This window comes from Labrus mixtus, chromosome 8 (assembly GCF_963584025.1).
Source record: "Labrus mixtus chromosome 8, fLabMix1.1, whole genome shotgun sequence".
In the NCBI taxonomy this organism is placed as follows: Eukaryota; Metazoa; Chordata; class Actinopteri; order Labriformes; family Labridae; genus Labrus; species Labrus mixtus.
In genome coordinates, this window is record NC_083619.1 from 19,474,487 (window position 1) to 19,496,370 (window position 21,884).

At 42.6% G+C, this 21,884-nt stretch overlaps 1 protein-coding gene across 4 annotated transcripts in view; it reads left to right on the forward strand.

Annotated features, from left to right (window-relative positions):
* mib1 (MIB E3 ubiquitin protein ligase 1) overlaps positions 1-21,884 on the forward strand; it is a 51,721-nt gene that overhangs the window by 12,189 nt on the left and 17,648 nt on the right. For all 4 annotated transcript variants that reach the window (XM_061044952.1, XM_061044953.1, XM_061044950.1 and 1 more), the window contains exons 9-12: positions 43-176; positions 1,065-1,172; positions 1,336-1,533; positions 1,747-1,898. In XM_061044952.1, coding sequence (XP_060900935.1) covers positions 43-176; positions 1,065-1,172; positions 1,336-1,533; positions 1,747-1,898 — 592 coding nt within the window. The remainder of the gene's footprint in view (positions 1-42; positions 177-1,064; positions 1,173-1,335; positions 1,534-1,746; positions 1,899-21,884) is intronic.

A 21,884-nucleotide genomic window follows, 5' to 3' on the forward strand; every position in this document is an offset into this window, starting at 1 on the left:
GCATGCAATAACTTTTTGATGTGGTCACTCTGTTTTGTCTAGAGCGCCTGTCTCAGTTGCTGAAAAAACTATTTGAGACACAAGAATCCGGTGATATTAATGAGGAGCTGGTCAAGGCAGCAGCCAATGGAGACCTGGCCAAGGTTGAGGACATCCTTAAGAGACCTGATGTTGATGTAAGTGCTGAAAACACAGTTTTATGTGTTGTGAGCAGTTTTATGAGCAGCTGCTGCATTTCTAGATAGGTTTTTCAAATCACCAAGTAATTTGGCCATTGATACGTTCAAAAGATCCAAGTACATTGATAATTGGAGTTGGTGCAGCCATGGCTGTGCACTGCTCCGCTCTCAGTATATTGAATAGGCTGAGAGTCTCCTAGGAGGAAGCTCTGAGATCCTCCCACTCCTGCACCTCTCTCAATCTGAAAAGCATTAAGGCTGGGCCCAGAGGAGACACCGGGGAGCAGTGGTGTGCACTGCAGCACAGACCCGATTCACTCTAAGAATCGAGCTGAGATCTACAAACCCCATACGGTAGCATATTGTGTTCTGACACAGGCTAAAGGCCAGGGAAAACACCCGTTTGCCACAGGACAGAAGCCTGTGCTCTGCATAGATTATGAGAACTGGCTATGTCAAGGTCTGCAATGCTGTCGTCACTCAGAGAGCAAAAGAGAGTGAATGAGTTTGTGTGTGTATGTGTGTGTGTGTAAGTGGTGAAAGGCTGGCCAGATGCCCTACTGCCTTTCAGTGGAATTATTTGCTTAAAGCTGAGCATACTGAGCTTGGCCAAGTGATCCGCCAGCCAGGACAAGAGACGTCTCGAGACTCTCAAAGGACTCCGCATTAGTATTCATGCTCTTAGTTTTTGCAGTGCCGCAGTTGGTGATGAAACATGCACACCCAGCCGTTCATGCACGTACACACTTACAAACGCTTAAAAACACACCCTCACAAATCTCTTAACCCCTCAGGTGGATAGCTAATTTATTTGAGGGGTATCTAATCTTAAACATGACATGACTAGAATCCGGATTCTCACTTTGACTCTTGATGTGTTTACAGGTGAACGGGCAGTGTGCTGGACACACTGCGATGCAGGCAGCCAGTCAGAACGGTCACGTGGATGTCCTCAAACTGCTCCTCAAACACAACGTGGACCTTGAAGCCGAGGTTCGCATCATTACATAAATTTCTCCTTTCACATTCATACTCTTACTTTTCACATAATGCATCCAAACCCATCTAAGTGCTTTTCACAATGTGGAGTAAAGTGTGGAATCCTCTCAAGACATGAAATGATGTCTAATCATTATGCGGGTGTGTCACTGTACAGGACAAAGATGGAGACCGGGCAGTGCACCATGCAGCCTTTGGTGATGAGGGCTCTGTTATTGAAGTGCTGCAGAGAGGCGGTGCTGACTTGAATGCCAGGAACAAGCGAAGGCAGACTCCTTTACACATAGCTGTTAATAAGGGCCATCTGCAGGTGGTCAAAACCCTGCTGGATTTTGGCTGCCACCCCAGCCTCCAGGTATCTATCACTATGACTTATTTAGCAATAGTTAAATACATTCTTACACAGGTTGTGGAAGTTGATGAATGTACATAAAACAGCAGCCAGTTTAAACTTTGCATTCATTTGTGGCAGGTATATTTATTATGTTGCAGTGGTAAAGAGCCCATTTTAGCAGCTTTGGACTGAAACAAAAGAGAGTAGGGAGTAATTTAAGAATTCCATTTTCAGGATTCAGAGGGGGACACACCCCTGCACGATGCCATAAGCAAGAAGAGAGATGACATGCTGTCAGTGCTGCTGGAGGCAGGTGCTGATGTCACCATCACCAACAATAATGGCTTTAATGCTTTACATCATGCTGCCCTGCGAGGAAACCCCAGGTATGAGACAACCTTTTTTTTTGTGTCCTTGAGGGACAGGGGAACCTTTGGAGATAGTATGCTGAGGAGCTAAATAAGTGTCTGCTAGATGTTTTCAAGGCAGCCTGACGTAGATACAGACTTGCTAAATTTCCATGTACTCTTATTATTAAAGAAAAGTCTGATAATCTTAGCCTCCTAATTTAAAATCATGTTGGTAGAGAGTCGTTAAGTTTTTTGCACTTTAATTAATGTGCACCAGACAAGTTTTTATTTTGTCTATTTTATAATTAAAATGATAAAGCCTTATCAAAACTCGAGAAAAAAACATTGGCCCAAACTACTCGACTTTATTTTCTGTTTCTTAGCAGCCAGACGACACAGGCCATGTCAGAATTACTAATCTGTGACAACTAATCCGATGCTTAATCATCCTCCTTTGGAATGACAAATTTGGGCTTACTACCTACAGGTCTAAACCAGAAGACACACTCAGTTTAATCATGAAGACAAACAAAATTCAAAATTTTGATTAACTGTAGATAGAGCCTATTGAGGCATCAGCATAATATTAAAGAACACCATTTCAGAGTGTTTCATAAATCATTGTCTTTTATGTACATAAACAATCCAGTAACAATATTGTATTGTTAAGCATCTTCTGAAGAAACATGCAAATACCTTCAGATAATATTTACAGATAATGATTTATATTTTGTAAGTCTTTATTCTCCAAATATGCTAAGTGATAAACTATTACAGTCTTCTGTGTACTTTTCTTTGTAGTTATTTATCTTTTTAAAAAAAAAGTGATTTTTTTTTTTTTTTTACTTGGAAATCTATTTTCCCCACAAATCCCACTTAAATATAAACTTGAATTAGTTTGAGGTAGTGCAATAAAATGTATTTTAGTTGAATGGCTTCAGTGATCCTATTTTCCTCTCTATAAAATTAACTTTGCAACCTTTATTTAGTTTGACGTTGATTGAAGTTTAAAGCGGGCCTATAGGCCTCATCCATCTCCCACACAGATGGTATGATCTCAAGTTGACATTATGCTACCCTTTGAGGCCTTGAAAGCATCTGTCTTGCGTTTTCTTTCTTTTATTATGAAAGCTAATAGCCCTTGAAGTTCATTTGTTGTTTCTCTTTACTGTTGTTGTGGTCCGTCACCGTGTGTTGTGAGCGTTGACTGGCCTGAAGCGATCGGCCTGTGCAGCGGCAGCAGTTGCCATGTCCTTGGTCATAGCTATTTCTGGCTCTCGCAGGTTTCTGCTCCACTCTCTGGCAGTTACTTTTCTTATCCATCACCATGAGCAAAATAGAGATGGTTCAGGAAGACAGCTATCTGTATCAGGTTGATCATCCAATGTGACTTAAGCTGATGGACATTATGTTACAGGGTCAGTGTTTTAGACTGGAGCAATTTCTATAAAAGTTAGCAGCTGCTCCCTTGGTTGGGCGCTGTGGGTGTGTAAATATCTGCTGCGCATGAGCATGGTTATCCCAGGCTAAATGTCATTCCCCTTCACTGGCATTCATTCCTTTGGCACGAGGACAAATGGAATTGAGGTCAGGGAGCTGTGGAACACCTGCCACCTGCCACACGTATGGCCAGTCTCAGCCCTCCACCTCTGGCACATAGATCGTCTAAAGCACCTGCCTGTTTCCTGTATATTACACTGATCAGTTGATCTGCTGATTGATTTAGACAAAAAATAATCACATTAACAAATAAAAACTGTCTCCATTGTGATGTAATGGAAAAAAAAATAATTTTGGTTCTAGAACCTTTCCTTTACAAAGTAAATGATCAAAATGTTAGTGGTAGAAAATAAGAATTTTCTTATTTAAGAAATCAAACATATAGTGCTTATCAAATCAATTTAAATCCTAAAACAGTATCTACCAGATGCAAAGTCTAAACTACTTAATTATATTCTATGCCTAAATAAATTTTAAAAAAGTCAGAGTATAATTATTTGTGTAAGAAAGTTAAAGTAAGTCCACACATTTTTTTCCCCGGTTTATTTAAATGTTAAAAAGGTGAAGTACTAGACTGTCTGATCCCCTTTAGCAGGCTGTTCCAAAGCCGATAATGAAACGTGATTATATAGATGAAAATCTGATCCATCCACATGTAAAATGTGTTTTAAATAAATACACAAGTAGACATAGATAAATAAAGAAACACACACAGGTCACAATGTTCATATGGTCAGCAGTATCAGCCTGTGTTCACAGCCAGACAGGAAGAAAGCCTGAGAAAGAAATTACAAAGCAAATTAATTGTATTTATTTCACAGCTTTTTAACTTTACTGAATAATAGTTGACTTATTAAGAAAAAGTCGAACATCGTCAAAAGTGTGCTTGCTTCATAAATATTATAATGCAGTGTGTGTGTGTGTGTGTGTGCGCGTGAGATGTGTATGTAAACCAGGACTCAGAACAGAAAGGCGCAGAATGCTGGCGTGCTGTAGGACTCATTGATTAAGTGGCAAAAAGTGCACACTACAGTATTTTCTGTATCGGGCCCTTGTTATGCTGTGTGTGTTGTGTGTGTAGCTTGCTCTAGTCCACGCTCTGTCCCCTTGCCTTCAGAGAAACGAAGATATATGTCGCCTTCTCCAGTCTGCCCATTTACTTTTATTTCACACTCGAGCTCCTGCAATATCGGGGAGACAGTGCACGAGTCCTAAAGCCCTCGAAAATCTCTCCCTTGGTTGAGGTGAAAGTACCTTGTCGGGTGTGTTTTTAGTCGAGAGGCGGTTGTTTCGGTTGAGTGCTTAGAGGAATTCCTGCCATAACATCATAATTCTAAAAAGTACCGCTGATGACTGTCATGATGAAGTGCTTAGAGTTGGAGGTTGATCCGTATGACCCTGCATGAAGGCTGACGTGAAGCACCTCTCGTTATTATTGATATTATCGTCCCCTGATAGTAGGTCCCCTCTCTCTTGTGTTTAGATTTAGCTGCAGCACAGAATGTTCTGCTATTAAAGTTAAACACGTTGTTATCTCTACTTTCTTTTTGAGACTATTATAATGCAAAATCTGTAAATTCGAGCTTCAGCTTTCTAATGTCTTGCTCTGGCTTTAGATTCAAGTAGAGAGTTAGACAGAGACCCCTGGCGCTTGTGTTTGTGTGTATTTTTTTGTTACGTGGCTGGGTGGGTGGGTCTTACAGCGGTGGAAAGAAGATTGAGGAAGGCTCACAGGAAGAACCCTGTGGGTGACAGATGATTCTTTCAACTCAGAGTCCCAAATGCAGAGACAAATCAACTCTACCATCAGGGGGGCAGAAGGAACTGGGGAGTTTTACTATATTTCACCTCCTTCATTATTCACACACACAGACACACACACACACACACACACACACACACACACACACACACACACACACATGAACGGCTATAGATAGTGAAGGCATTTCCTCATAAATTAGACCTTGTTGTTATGTTTAACAATTGCTAGTAAATTGAAAGTGCTCTTATAACCTATAGTAACGTTTTCAAAGAAGGAATTTCTCAGACATCCGCGTTGTGTGTTTTCTCCGTACGTGTTTACCGCAGCCCCAGCCTGAGAGGAGAGCCTGGTTCGTCTCTGTGTCTTTCCCTCGGGCTGCACGAAGCCAGTAGCTGCTACAATACTGTAAACAATACGATTAATAGTCCATGACTCATAAAAGGGCCCCAAACAAGCCCTGTGGCGGCGGTCTGTACCCTTTAACGTGTCACCTCCTCGTAATATTTGCCCTCCCCCTTTTTCTCATGTAGTGCTCATCTTTCTTTTAATGTGGCAACATACAGGTATGCACTGTATGATAATTACCTCACCTGAGCAGAATCAGGGCTCTGTAATTATTCACACTTTGCTCCAAAATGCAATCAAATAGAATTAGTGTTGTGGTCCCACAGAGACAAATCTGTTAAATTAGTATAATCAGTGCATTACAAGAGACTCTGAGCTATATTCACACGTTCTTCATGGCTGCCAGTGATTGAATTAGGACTTTTTCAGCATTTTCTGTAGCTCATTTTAGACCACTCATAAAGTTAGACTTTTATGATTGAATAAGCTGGTTACTCTTATGTTGACTCAAAACCAAAATGTTAAATTTTTATGGATGCAAAGAAAACCAATCTAAATCCACGAGACACAGAAAGAACAGTCGAATTTCATTGATCAGAATAAGATTTATTGCTAAAAAGGTTTGTCAAATACCAGGCTCTTGCTTTAGTTAAAATACATGACAATGAAATCAGCAGAAAAAGAATATGGAATAATAAAGAGGATGAAAGCAAGTGTTGCAAGTGAAGGATCGTATGGAAAATAGACAGTCAATTTGAATTAGTTTCTAAATGCATAACACATTTTCAAATCAGTTAAAGTATCAAATGATAGTGTAACAAGTAATTGAGGAATGTATCTGGTTATATTTAGAGGTTGTGTGCAGAGCCACATTAGGAAGACAGCTTTATAGCAAAATCAGAATCAGTACATGACTATTCATTGTCCCTGCTAAATAAACAAATACAATAAGGTGGAGATAATAGAAATAGAAGTCGGGCTGGCGATGCAGTATGAAGGGAGTTTTGATCTGCCTGTGTGTCCTGCAGTAACAGCGAGTGAATGTGTGAGAATGTAACCGCCCGCTCCTGTGATTTGTGCGTTCAGCTTCTGTCCTCTAGAGTGCCTGTCTCTCATCTACCCAAGCTTGTCTGACATCACTACAGGAGGCTTCAGGGAAAGGAGGCCAAAGAGTTTCAGTAATGTTTGTGTGTATGGTGTATTTGTTTCTAAAGAAGTTTGTTCTACCTCAGTTTTTGTTCCTTGCACTTATCTTTTAGTATTCCTTCTTTAGATCTATTTAAAGTGCCGCTGTTCCCCTGCAAAGCTGCATTAACCGTCTCCTTAAATTTTTTTCTATTGCCTTCTCCCACCCACAGTGTAATTGACTGTTAGCATCCAGTGTCACTCAGTTAAGGAGGTGTCTAAGCAAAACAGCCGCACATTCTCACAGAGGCATGTGAGTGCTGTGTTTCTGAAATAGCCCACGCTGCATGTCTACCCTCCCCTGCTATTTTTGAACCAGCCATTGATAGTGCGGTCAGAATATCAATTCTGTTGTAGGAAGAGAGGTAACGCTTAGTCAGGAAAGTGAAGGATAGCAAAGTTGTTTTTTTTTAAGCTTGGATTGGTTTCTTTATTAACATGATAATAAACACTCCAGATGTTGTTGGTAAAAGAAAGACATGAACCCGTCATCATCAAGTAGAAACCTGCTGTCGTTACAGCGATTTGTGTTGAAGACATCAAAGTAGAAGGAGCTCCTGTAGTCATCAAAGCATAGCTACAGCTGGTTGAAGGGGACCAAATCCATTCAAGAGGTGATTTGGTTCCATTTTACCAGCTTTAGCAAAGCATTGTGGGATCACTGTTTGAGAGGCAGCCATTGGAACTGGAGAGAAGCACTGAGCAGAAAGAGGCTATGTTACATTTAAATATGTTATTAAAACCTGAAAACGATGATCAAACCATGTCCATCATGACCAGTTAAAAAGATTATTGCTGTGCTTTTCCTTCCACTTGTTCACCTTCATCCACTCTGCAAGACACACAAGTACATTTAGCACACTACACTCCATTTCCCACAACCCCATAACAAATAGGGACAGTTGACTAACCTTACCTAACTTTCTCCTTTTCTGCCTCGCAGGCACCCTATTTATCCTCCTTGCTATCTTTTTAAGTTTTATGTTGCCCCCTCCTCGAGAGTGAGAGAAATTGTTCCCTGAGAAAAGGATAATAATAATCTGTGGCAGAGCACTTGAGTCAAATGTCCTGGAGTCATGAAGCAATTACAGCCTCTGACAGATGGGCCCTGCTGCAAGCATGCTGCCGCCGCGGTCACCGAGATGGCCAACAGACTAACGCAGAGGCATAACCACACACACAGGCTCTCTCTCATGTTCCTACAGCAGCACTCTCGGGTGTCAAATCACAACATTAATTTAAACCAGTCATTTAAGTCCCGGAGACTGATTTGTAGTGTGGAGAGAAGTGTTTGAACAGTGACTCAGGGCAGATTATTTTATGTCTTTTTCTGGGCTCTACACGATTACAATATCGTAACATTTTCTGCTGAGAATCCATCTTTTTCTAATACGAAGATGATCCCAGTAGCACCTGTGTAAAAAGAAAACCCTTTATGTTTTGTGTAAATATGTTTGATAAATTATAGGACAAGTAAACCCTTTTAAATTACTATCTAAACTTAAACAATACATTGTTTTTTTAATTATTATATGTTCTAATCCTTGACACAGTGTTTAAACTTAGTATGACTAATCATTTTGAATCTCTAGCACATGTGCTGCCTTTCAAAACGGTGTCGAGATACATTTAAGCGACGTTTATGTGGCCTTTTATTAGCTCTCATTTTTTAGTCAGCTGCTATAATTATTGACTTCTTGTGCCAGGCTAAAATGAGGTTCACAGAGTGGTTGGCGACAGCTGAGTGATATACTGTACTGCTTGTAGACAGGATTGAGGTCAGCATAGGGCCAGCTTGATATGGCACACCAGAGGCAGGTCTATTTGTAACATACACATGCACATTCATGCTTGCACATGTACACACACACACACAGCCTCTCTCTCCGTCACTCAGAGTCAGGTGGCCGGGGCGAATCACCTCGTCTACGGGCCATAACAGGGCAAAAGCAAGGGGGACGACAGGCACTGAGCATTTGATAATGTCAGCATCTGCTGTGTTTGTCACTCAGACACCAGGTCAATGCTATTGAGGGCCCGGGAGAAACATGCAGTGCAAGCCTTGCACTCCTACAAGCCTCTGATGTCTTGACAGAAAAGAGAGCTTGGCAGACAGAATATAATACATATAGGCTGAAAATATCACGCTAAAAAAACTAAAGCTCTCCAGGTCTCCATTTTTAGTTGTGACATTTTGCTATTTTTTAAGTTGAATTGATTAAACTGTTCACACGTAAAAACTGTCTAAAGAAAACAACTCCTAGGTTTAAAGTTGTCTACTTTTTCAATTTGATGATAACCCTGTATTAAGTTACGTCTTTCCCATTACATTGAATATTAAATAGCTCTATTTAAGAATATCTATCATTTTATTCTACCTTCAGAGTTTTTTAAACCACTCAGACATATATCAGAAATAGATTACAGCCTTCAAACTGTTTTTTTAAATGAGAAGAATATATTTCTATCATCATCGGTAAACCCAGGTAAAAAGATGGAGACTGTCAGTGCTGATATCAGCCATGTCACATCAGCGTACTTATGTATTTAAATCAAGAATAGAGTTAGTCAGTTACACACTTGGCATATTAACCAGTTTCAGAAAGAAGTGTCCGGTATGTCGTTAGAAAAGAGCTACCATACTAGCACTGCGTATGTACACTTTGTCATTGCTCCACTGCGGAGGAAATTTTGTGGTTACAGATACAGCTCCGCCTGCAGCCTCTACAGTGTTGTAATTTAGGATACTAAATCTAATTTGGTTTAAGCGCATATTATTTATACAGATACTGTTTTACTTAAATAGTTTAATGCATGATCCAAGGTTTGCTGTTTGCATTACACTGTTCTAAATATGCATTTGATGTTGTTAGGCCTCTAATAATCAAATTTGATCATCAGACCATAAAAAGCTATGATAATGCATTGACAGAATGTTGATTTGTATTAATAATCCTATTTATTCCAAGTTTTTCTTCTTTATTATTTCTGTCACATGCTTTTATAAGCTAAAGCCAAAATGCAGATGAAAAAAAAAAAACATTCAAGTACAACTGTAGATCTACTTAAAAGGGGTTTAAAGAGAGGCAGACCTGAACTAAAACTGGTACAGGCATCGTCTATGATCCAAGCATAGCCAGAAAAGGGGGTCAGAATAGGTGAAAGCGCTTGATATGAATAGATCACCATGCAAACTACTCCCCCCTCGCCTCATTTCTCTCTGTGCTCCTCTCCATATTCTGTTGCCCTTTTTTTGTTTGAAGCAGTCAACAATTGGAATCAGCTGACGGGCCAGAGTTGACTCTGATCCTGCATTGTCACTTTTTGATGGTCTAATCTGACTGCCATGCGGCCCAGCAAAGCATTTGGCAAGCATAGCAAACGTGAACAATGAGAGCAGGAATCAGGGGAAGGGAGGGGAGCACGGGGCAGCCGGGTTGATGTGGGCTGGGGGTGCGGATAAGGGCAGTAGCATAAAGGGAGGGCAGTCGTAGTTAAACACACAAGATTGTTAACACGGAAGCCATATGAAACAGCAATAGGATAGAGCCAGTTTGTGGCAGTAGCAGCAACCTCAGTGCTTCTTCATTCTGCCTCCTCAGCAACTATGTCCTGCTCTCTTAGTTGCATGTTTAAAAAGAAAAGAAACAATGGCATGAGTTTTGGTCTAATTCACCTGGCTTGGCTCTCTTTTTCCCTTGAGCCATGTGGAAGCACTGAAAAAGATTATGGTATTAATGGTCAGGAGCAGCTTCAGCATACCACACTCTGCTTGCTAAAGTTGGTGCTAAATTACAGCTGACTAAATCTCAAGGGCTGTAATGCAGTAAAATCGTATAATAATAAAATTGGGCCCTGTTCATGTTGCAACTGTTTGCCATACTTTTGTATAAGTAGCTAAAGATCCCTAAACACACTGCTGACAAATCAAGCTCAAAACATGATTGCTATCATTTTATGCTAGCTTACGTAATTGTCTAATGAATTGGTGGTGTATCTTGGATGAGAGGTTTTTTATTGGCCAAGTCAGCCAGTTAGAGAAAGCAGTAAGTTCCCTACAGCGGTTATTGCTGCAGTGAGACTGCCCAGAGACAGTATAGCTAATGTATGAGCCCTACCACTCACATCCATACTCTCTCACTCTATCTCTCTCTCTCTCTCACTCTTTCGCTTTCCTCTCCCCCCCTCTTACTCTGTTCTAATTCCTGTTGTTTTCTCTCACACCATGATCACAGTCATATTAACAATCTGCAAAGAACAAACATTTCTCACACACTGCTGTTTAACATCTTTTTTTCCGGAGCGAGGATTCACACCTCACCAAGAATACATACTTCTTTACATTCCATAGCTATCATATGTTCATATGGGTACATAAAGAAGTATGTACACCAAGGAGGTAATCTTAGGTACGAAATGTTCTCACCTTTGGCCAAGGTCAGGAAGTTATGAGCAGATATTTTTCCCTCTCCGTTCTCTCTCCCAAGTATGGTAGTCTGCACCGTAAGGTGACTTTGAGTGTAAATTCAGTTCAACACTCAAGGCTTTCTCTTGGTTGCCATGTAAGGCTGAACAGCCAGTCCCCCCGCCCCTGAACATAACAGAAGTTTTGCAGTCCATACCATAGTCAACTGTCCCAGTGACCCCCGCTGTCCTCCAGACAACTGGTAGAACCCAGGAGGATAAGGGGGAGGAATACAGCTCCTGTATTTTTATGGCAGAAGTTGGTCTTTTTCTCTTTCCAAAAAAATGTTGAGGAGATTAAAGGGTTACACAAAAACAGCTGCAAAGAAGAGAGGAGTTCTCTCCTTGATAGAAAGTCCACTGTGTGAGCAGCCTGTGTGCACCTTGTCTTGTATGATGATCATTGCCGTGTCCCGGGAGCAGGGGGGCACCTATAAGCTGAACAGCCCTGCTGACATACTAAACACGTTCCCTTCTCTCCTCCCACTTCTCTTTCAGTCATCTCCCTCACCGCCATCTCCTATTTCACCTGACGCTTTATATATCCTTTCTCCTTTCCTACCTCTCACTTGTACCAATATGAACTCCTCTCTTGCCTGTCGCCCGTCCCTCTTGTGTCAGCAACGTCCCCAGTGGCTAGCCAGAGTGCTTGCTGATGTTTGAAAACGAGGGTGATCCAAGTGGAACAGGAAGCTATTGTGAGCAGGATTTGGGCTTTAGGCGCAGAGGCAGGCCATAGGTCACATGAAGGCGCTAATGCCCACTCAGCACTTGTGGATTGGTCCTGGCTATAACCCCCACCCACCACTAGCGCCACTACCAGTCCCTACTCTTTCTTCCACTACCTTGTTTTCTCGCTAGATTACTGTTTTTATGGTCATCTTTTGTCACTCGCATTTTCTCCTGATCGAACCTGAGCTGTCTGTGTTTGACATGAATTCAGCCGTTTTGTTGCAGAGGAGGTGGAACAGATCAATAACCATTTGCATGTTGCTGAGAATTATTCAGCAAGTCTCTAATGAATCTTAACCCCAGACCAACACATTCCACAAGTTGACACTGCCTCCAACCATGCTAAGCTAACCAACAGGCTCGGTGCTGAGGCAATGAGTGTAAAGGGGAAAAATGGATTGTGGGAGACCAGCTAAGGTTTGAATTTGTAGACTTTATGGCAGAGGGCTGAATAAGTGGTAAAAGTGGTGCAATGATTTTGCAGTGGAAGGGTTTGGAATAGCAGTGAGCATAGGTAACACTGGAGGGGGCCGTTGGTGGATGAACAGAGTCCTAAAGGTGTGACGTCCTGTTTAGGAAATGTCACAGCCACCCGAGAGGGCTAGCAAATGGGAGAGAGGGGGGGGGTGAAATTCCTTCCTACACACAGCAGGATGGAGGTTGGTGAACATGCACCAGTGAATTAGCTGAGTGATTGTTGTGTCTGTTTAGGTTTTGGCTAAACACTGCAGTACTCTGTGCCCTGCATGCCCCGACTAAACTAAAGCAGCCCGGTACACCAAAAGAGAAGTAACTGGGTTACTAACCTAAGTGCCGTGGGTTCAGCTGGTGACACACATCTGCTCAGCCAACTATTGCCGCCCAACATCCCCTCCTGCCCATCCTCACCCTTGGATCCCCCCCCCCCCCCACCCCAACACGCACACATCTGTGTAAATAAATACACTTCTTACAGTTGTGTTGTCAATCAGTTTTTCCACCCTGTTCAAACTCCCCACCTGCCCGCTGCTTATTATTCTGATGCTTCGTCATGGCTCTGGTTGCCACGTTCCATTCTTCTGCCCCAATCAGCCAACCTTGGGCTTAAAAGTGCGCCGTGTTCTCAAACTTACCTCCCATCAATTAAGAATGGCAGTGACCTCCCCCACCCCTCGGTAACATTGAAAAGTGGTTTGGTAAGACCACAAAAAGATATTTAAAAAAGAAAAAAATAACACATTAAAAGTCCAAGTAATTATAGCATCCTTAGTAATGGTGAGAGAAAAAAATTGTGGAAGGTGTCAGACGCAGAGGGCGAATTGTGCGTAAGGGAATGTCTCTCCACACCAGTGCAGGTCTGAGTTAACGAGTCCGTCATTAGATAGCGGCAGGGCTGCAACCATGAAGCCTAATGAGCCAAAGAGCGCTGCTGCTGCAGCATGTCCGGCCAGTGCCAGGAACACAAAAGAGAGAGAGAAAGAGACAGAGAGCAAGACAAGAGAGGGAGGGAGTGAGGGAGGGAGGGAGGGAGAAGGAACAAGATGAGAGAGATAGAGTGAAGAGAGTGCAAGAAAAAAAAACAGGGCTAAAATCCATGTGGGCCATAGCAACTCCCCAGCCTCCCTTATCCCTGCTCCACCTCCTCCTGCATCCTCCTTCTCTCCATACTTTTTTTTCTAAAGCCTTTATTTCTTTCCTTCTTTTAAGAGAAGAGGAACAAGAGTAGGAGAAAAAAAGAGCCCAAAGGTGTTCTCTGGTTAAGTTCTGTCCCAGTGCTGCTGCTGCTGCTGCTGCTGCAGAACAGTCCACTCCCCCTTCCGACTACGCGACTCACAGGCAAACCATGCGGTTATAACTGATCGCATCCGAGGAAGAGAGAGGGAAGAGATGGGACAGAGGATGTCAAGGCCCGTCAGGATAAACTCCATCCAAAAGCGAAGGAAGAGCATATATTACCTGTCAGATCAGTTTCTTATCTGAGCTGCTCCTCCTCTCGTCCCCTCCTCTCCTCCTCTTCCCGTAGTGAAGAGAGCCATAATGACCTAGAGAGCGCTCCAGCTGCTGCAGCCATCGTGTGTGCCGGGTGCACGCCTGACTCGCTGAATCAGCTTCTATGATTGGGGGGAGGAGGGGTGGTGGTGGGCGGGTTGAGTGCCAGAGTCAGGGAAGGGAGGAAGGGGGGGAAGAAGAGAAAGCGGACACACACACACACACACACACAACACACACAACACACACATACACACACACAGATGCACAAACATTCCCACACAATCACAAGTCATACCTTTAGAAGAGGAAGACGTAGAGCTGACTTGAAGAGCTGTCGTTTGGAGCAAAAAAGTGGGGAGGCAGAGAGAGAGAGAGACAGAGAGGAGGGAAGGAAGGAAGGAGGGGTGAAAAAAAATCTGCAGCACTCTCCTCTCCATCATGTGCATTCTGAGGGAGAGAGCTGGGAGGATGCCCTGGTCGGTGCAGGAGGCAGAAAGTGTACCAACCGTCCTCCCACCCTGCCTCTTTCTTATTCCATCGACACACACACCCAGCCCCAGAGCTTTATCCTGCTCCTAAAATGCGCTTTTATTATTCAGTGGAACTTTATACAGCAGCTTGGAAGAAGGAGTTTACTGAATGTTTGAGAGCAGAATTGTGATGGAGGTATTTAAGAAAGACATGCCCCTGCAGTATGGGAAACAGCTGTACTTTTAATAGTCCCTTGCGAACCATCCAAATTTGATTACTGTTGTCAGGGACTGGAGACGGAGGATTTTGCTATATGTATTTTGGTATTACTTGTGTATCCACTTTTTGCCCTTGTGAATGTGAACAACAGCTTATGCATTCTTGATAGCGCAACTTGAGGGCCACCTTTTCTCTGAGATTAGATCAAGAGGAGATGCTGCCGCAGTTTTGAGGGCAGGGAGCACAGGAAGAACACAGTGGCAGCAAATTAGGTACAAGGGGTCAATCTTCCTGCCCTGCAGTGTGGAGGGCTAAGCTAAGCGGTTAGCACTTTGGGGGAAGCCAAGCATTTGAAACACGCCTCGGCCCCTGTTGCCGGGCTGCTCATGTGTCTTGTCTCACCACCTCCCTGACCATATTTAGTCAAGCAGTGCAAAAAATAGTTCCAGCTCCACTCCACTCCACTCTGCTCCTCTCCTCTCCTCGTCTCACCCCCTACCCTCTCTTCCATATCCCCCCTCCCAGCAACTGTTAGCTACAGGCTCCGGGAAGCCTCCCCTTCTGTTCCCTGCCTATCGATTCCAGCGGCCTGGAAGGAGAAGAGCGTCAGGCCAGCTAGCCCCTGCTACCATTTGCCACGCTATTTTTAGTAGCTCCAAATAAAGTGGTCTCCCGTGCTACCACTTGAGTATTCTTGAATCCCCCCCCCCCTTCCTCCTCCCCTGCTTTACACCCTTCACCACCAACTCCAACGCCTCCTCTGATACCACCCCCTCACTCTGTGTGTACTTTTGACCCCCCCCCCCCCTAGTCTCTATCATTCTTCTTTTTAAATAGAGATGGAACACTCTGCTTATGGTAGTGGTTCTGTCTGCTCACCTCTATACTTAGAATAACTGCATATCCGACACACACTGGAGAGAGTAAGGGTGACGGTGTAGTGAGGAAAAGCATGGAAAGTGTTGGACCGCATGGCATTATTGTGTTTCTATTTATTTACTGATTATTACTGCTTTCGGTAATGCAGGCATATAAGTGGCAACCTCACCTCTGAGGCAATGAAAAGTTTGGTCTGCTTTCTCTCTCCTTTTTGAGCTCTCATTAATTTTCAAGTGTCTTTTTCAAGCTTTCCCGAGGCGCGGCCACTGAAGAATCTGTTTAATTAGTTGGTTTCATCACGGGGCACATCTATACTGTACGGAAGCAACGTCCTCTGTGCCCTCCTCTTTTTCACTCTCTCCTCTTCAATCCTCTTATACCTCATTGACAGCAACCAAGTCCTCTTACTCACCCCACATGCATCTTAACCACAGAAGGCCCCGGGATGTGTGAGCCAATGTCTTGCTGCACCAATATGCTCTTTAAAGTAGTCGTATGGAAACCAGACTGCTGAACTTGTAATGAATGAGATTGTAAAAACTCACAAACACCCTAAACGGAGCGTGAACATTTGTCAGTGTATTTTCATGAGCCAGAAAAATGTCACGCAATTCACCACTCTCTGATTTGATAAGCCTTTTAACAAGCTCCCAGTCATTCCGCCCTCACTCTGTTATATCTCTGGCCTTTTTTTCAGGGTGGAGATAATTCTGCATAGATTTAAGTGTGCAATTTAATTAATGTATTGCCACTGCAATTTATAGCTTTTCGATTACATTATCTTTACGGCTCTTACAAGAATTGACCATTTGCGAGGTAAAATGGATTCCAAACTAATGTGTCTGCTCAAAACTTGACCTAACATGGCCAATCAAGGTGCAGAATTGCAGCTACATAAATGGCAACAGTGAATATCCACCTGTTATTACTCTGAATAGTTTCTTTTGTTTGCACACTGCTTAAAAGGAACCAGTCAATTTCTCAGAAAGCCTTAATTCCTTTTCATAGTAGAACTTGCTATGCACTGAGTATATATGCGTGCTCACTAAACATATTCTTCTAAACCTGAAAGTGTGTATTCATTTTTTACTCAGTTGGTTTAGGTTTTGGTGGCCGATAACTTAAATGACAAACCCCTTGTGTGTTTCGTGTATCCCCTGAGTCGGTCTCCACCCTGCCTGTTCCAGCCACCCAACCCACCAGTTTAATCTCAATTACATCCCGACATCCCATCTGCCCCTGAAACTCAGCAGCCCAGCTTACATCTTCCCTCCATGATGAATAGCGAGGGGCTGAATGTTTAGCTGAGCAGTTAATCGATCAATAAGAACAGGGTCGACTAATGGATGTGCTTTCTTTCAATGAATGAGGGGGTGGGATAGGATGTTCTTCCATACGAGAGCTGCTTTAAACATACCTCCTTCTAAATAAAGTAAAAACTGACTGTTTTAACATCAACATCTTGCAATATTTGTATGATGCTCCATCCTGTTCAGATGATGAATCGTGAGTTGGAAGTTAAATATTGGAAGCTAATCGTTGCTCTGTTGTTATTTAAAAACTGTGACTAGATGTCATTGGGATTATTCGCATCACTTAACAGAAAAGGGGCAAACCAAATGAATTCTACAAATTGATCTAAATGAGTACAAATAGGAAACAGAATTAATCGCATGAGTCTTCATCCTCCAAATGGTTTCTCTGATTGTTTTTTTTAAATCATCAGTGTTGAAGGAAGTTTTTAGATTTCTTACAAAGTCACCAAGTTATTAAACCTTTTTATTTTTCGATATGGCTCAGTGTTGGTTAGTGAATGGTGCTGATAGTCAAACAGTGCAAACTAACAGAAACCCACCACCAAATGTGTTGCTGGCAGCACCATGCAGTGAGGATGATTCTCTGCTGCAGGCCATTTACAGCTAGAGAAATTGTGACAGAGCTTTAAACAACACAAAGTGTAAAAAACATTAGTGCAAAAATACATCTACATCTATTTCATAGGTGCCTCTAATTATTGACCCATGATTTATATTACAAAATGAAAGACAGGCCACCTCAGAATTAAAGTTTGGTACTGGGAATTCTGGTTAACTTCTGATCTTGACCATGCCTATTTCTTCCCAGCATCAAGCATGCTAGCCTTTTCAGTTCATCTTAATTCCTCTTTTCTGTGTCCCCGCGCACCAGTCAACATCATAGAGAGATTAGAGCTTTTTCTAATGAGTCCAGTTTGTGCTTTTTGAGTAAATCTCCATCAGCCTGGCTCTTCCTCCTGCTTACTCCGTCTGTCTCATCAGTTCCTCTCCAGTCCCTCCCCCACACCACTTCTTCCGTCCCCCACATCCCACCCCTCCCTCTCTCCTCATCCCTTTACACAGTGCATCATTTGAAGAGGTGAGGCTGTTGAGCGCTTGGAGGAATAAAAGTGATTTATGAATGGGCCAGCCTACCTGCGTGCTGTAGGGGGAAGCCAGTGGCAGTCAGGGCTCTCTGATCCAGCAGCCCATTGTTCCCTCCAGCCTCACTGCAGGGGAAGCTCCTCTGCCTTGCTTGTCTCTGATCTTTTACTGTGCCGTAAAACGTGCCACATGTTACCGTTAAGTGACTCACAATTGCATGAATACCTATGCACTGCAGGGGTGTGTGCATGTGCAGGACCGTTTACTGAGGCGGCAAGCACACAAACACCCACCATACACTGCTGAAAATCAATGCCCTAGCATGATTTAGCCATTTATGATTCAAATACTTTTTCCCCCTGATTTTGGAAGTGAACACAAGTGAGGACAGCCAGATGCACCAGCCAACAATCCTATCCATAAAATATAGGAGAGGTGACAGGAAAGGTGTTGTTCCTGCTGAGGACAATGTATGAGCGTTTCCTCGTCACCATATGCTCAGATGCAGCCACACACCACCTACACACTCGTTCACACAATACATTATGACGGAATATGAGGATTTTACGGGGTCAAAATTGAGGAGGGATGTCTCTTAGCCCTAGTCATTTGGCTTTTAGTGTTTGTGTGTTTATCTACCGCGTGTGTAATATAGCCGTGTTTACAGAGTAATATACGATAACACCTGATAGCAGGATGGTGGAGGCGATAAACTTGGTCAAGGGAAAGAGTGTACACAGGTTCCCTTCTGTAATTCATTAAAAGATAACTCATCGCAGAGATGTGTCAAAGTAACACTTGGAATCCGGATGAACTGCACCTTGTGGGTTCTTGTAGCCCACAGTGGGAGGTAATATCCTCTTGTTGGACAATTATCATAACATACTCCATGTAGTTTAGAGAAATCAGTTCGATGCTGCTGATTTATTGCTTGTAATTACATACGTCTCCTTAGTATGATCTGTTATTATCTTCAGTTGTTCAATTAAACTCTGCATTATGTTGCTGTAGCTTGTTCTAGTTGAATTACTCACTGTTGAGTGTATTCTCATTAAAGATGTAGCACTGCCGCTGGTCCATTCAGGGAGCCAGGGTACCAGTTTGCTGCAGCATGCACTGTGACTTAATAGAAAAAGTCACCCAATCCTAGAAGCCCTCCCAATGTCCACCTCTGTCTGAGCTGGGACCAGTCCAACAGATCAGCCAGAGGACAAGCTGATACAAGCCCCAATCCCCCTGTGACCAATCAGAACGCCTACACTTCCTCCTAGGGCTGGGCCAACGGTGGCTCCGAGCCAATAGATAAGCTCATCCATGCTGTAATGCGCTGTCTGTCCTGTGGCATGCTGAAACATTGAGTCCTGGCTGCTATGTTGCTATAGCACATGTTGGGAGAGGGAGGGGTGGGGGTAGCAGAGGGAGGAGAGGATGGATGGATGGAGGGGGAAGAGGGAAACGAAGGATCAAGGGATGGATGGAGGGAGAGGTAGGGAGGGAGGGGTACATCCCTTCCTGAAGGGACTCAAGGACATAAAGAGCTTTTGGGAAAGTGACTATAGCATGCAAAGAGAAAAGCTTGCATTGTGAAGCCACTATAATCACTGATGGTATGGTTTCTTTCTCACTAGCCGAACCTAGAAAGAGCAGGATTTATTTGTGGCACTTTAAGTGCCTCAGCAATGCAGATAATAAATATGACAGAGCAAGGTGATATACTTCCACTGCCCAGCTGTCAGGCATCTTTAATATTTTCTTCCACCATTTAAAATCAAATGTAGTTTATCTATTAACTTGATGTATTGGGATAAGTAATAGAATTTGCTTTTGCGTTTGATGTTACTTCTACATCAGAAATGGCACCATTAATGAAACACAGAGCATTATTCTTAGCTGGTGAGCTCAAGTGAAACATCAGTGCAAACCGTGCAGTAAATATTATTTCACACAACACAAAACTCACAAAATCTGGTCCCTGAGTGCTTCTTTTATAAGCTCACCTTGTGTGACTGAATATTGTTATCGCTTTTTTTATTTTCCTATTTTGGACTTCACAGAGCTTGCCTTTATATCAATATAATAATGATGGTATGTATACACATGATAAGTATTTCCCTGGATTCATATCACAGGATCTAGATTATAGTTCCGTGATCCAATACCTCATTCTATTATATTTAGTATATGTACAGAGTCATGTCATTTACTTATAACATTGTATATGACTTTTATTTTTAAGCAAACACATGAAGCAAACTTGGTACAGCAAATTTTATATTTTTTTAAGTCACAATCACAGCCTCTGACATTTTGTCATTTTTGACAAGCTATCAAGTCAGAAATTGTTTTTGTCATTCAATTGAGAAATGATAATCTAAGAATTGTGAAATAATCATAAGTGGCAGCACTAGTGACAAAATATTTAAGGAACTCTTTGCCATACACTAGATTTTCTCTAGACACAGCAAAACAATTATACATGGACTCCTTTTCAACACTATTAGATGTGTAGTAGCATGCCTGTCTTAAATCTTGTTTACTTCTTTAAGGTGTAGGGTCAGAAATAATAGTCATTTTTTTTGCCGGCTGTAAGAGGTATTAGTGGCCCTAATGTACCCTGAGGGACACTTTCAGGCCGATGTTCACTTCTAAACCAAGCTTAGCTCTTGAATTATGCAGACCAGGTTACCTTGGTAACCTGTGCAGACACCAAAGTAAATGCGGTATGACAGGTCAAGGGGATAAGGATTTGTTTTTGTTTGTGTCGTCAGGTTGGCTTGTGCTTGTGTTTGTGTGTGGATGGTTGAGTCCAAACATGTAAGGAATACTGAAGAAAATCGACCACAGCACAGACATTTCTTTGTGAAAAGCATTAGGCACAATTTTTGGATAAGGTAGAGTAACTCTTGTGGAAAATGGCTGGAGAAAAACCGTCATTGCACAGTATCTGATGAATCACAAATATGTGTGGATACATTCAACTTTTTATAGAGCCTTATCTATTTAATGTATGGCACATTCATACAAGCTCCATTAGCAAGTTGGCTGTTAGACATTTTTGTGTGCTGCACTGGGGCATATGGCCTGTTGTCTCAGTGCTTTGGGGAGGCAGGAGCTGAAACAAGGCCCTTTTGATCCTTATTATTTTCCACTGCAAACAATAGATTTTAATTACCAAATCGCTCTTTCAGCCACATCGCCTCCCTCTGCATGTTTGCCTAGAAGTGTAAGCGCTGAAAAAGTCAGACTCATCAGCTGCAGTATGGCAGCATCTTTGTCTCTCTTTGGATCTGTTCTGCCAATTACTGTGGAAGAGAATTTGATGGTGTGTTATCGTTTGTCCGTTGTGTTTAAGGGGCAATACAGTTACTGCTGGTCTTCTCTGTGTAAAGGGACCCTCACGGGTCGCAACATACAGAGATGAGCGTTTCATGGGGAGTGTGAGGGCGAGTGTGATGTGTTTGTGGGGGCAGAAAGGTGGGAGGCAGGCCTCGGAGTGAGGGGTGATTTAAAGTGGTAGATTTGCAGTGAGACTGTAGATCATGGGAGCCTCTCAGACTGTCTGCCCGTATGGTGACAGTGTGGCATTCTACAGAGCGGCTGTCGATCGAAGGACCTTCAGCACGGCTGAGTTGTCCACCGCTCTGCAAAAGCCAGAGTCAATCCCTCGGTTCTATTTACCTCTCTGTGTGGAAGAAGTTGCCGTTCATTTCACCAGGCCAGAGTAAGTAATAATGTTTCAAATAAACGGAGAAACTTTATCGTCATAAAATGGCGAATATCTTATCACAGTGAAAGAGTATGTTAGAATTAATCAATCGGTTTAACAGAAAGGAGGACATTTAGATGCTGCTTGGTTTTTGAACTCATACTTAAAAACTTGAAAATGATGTAAAAGACAAAGACTGCTGATGACCTAGCAAGTTGGAAAATATGTACATATTAAAGGGAAGCCTGAGGCAATGAGGGTATCTAACAAAGTGGAGATTAGACCATAGTGTTGAAGTCCACTCACGTAGAAAAAAACAACTTCTGAAAATGTCTAAATTACCTGCAGTCTTTAACTTTGGTTTAAACCTCACCAATATTACCTAA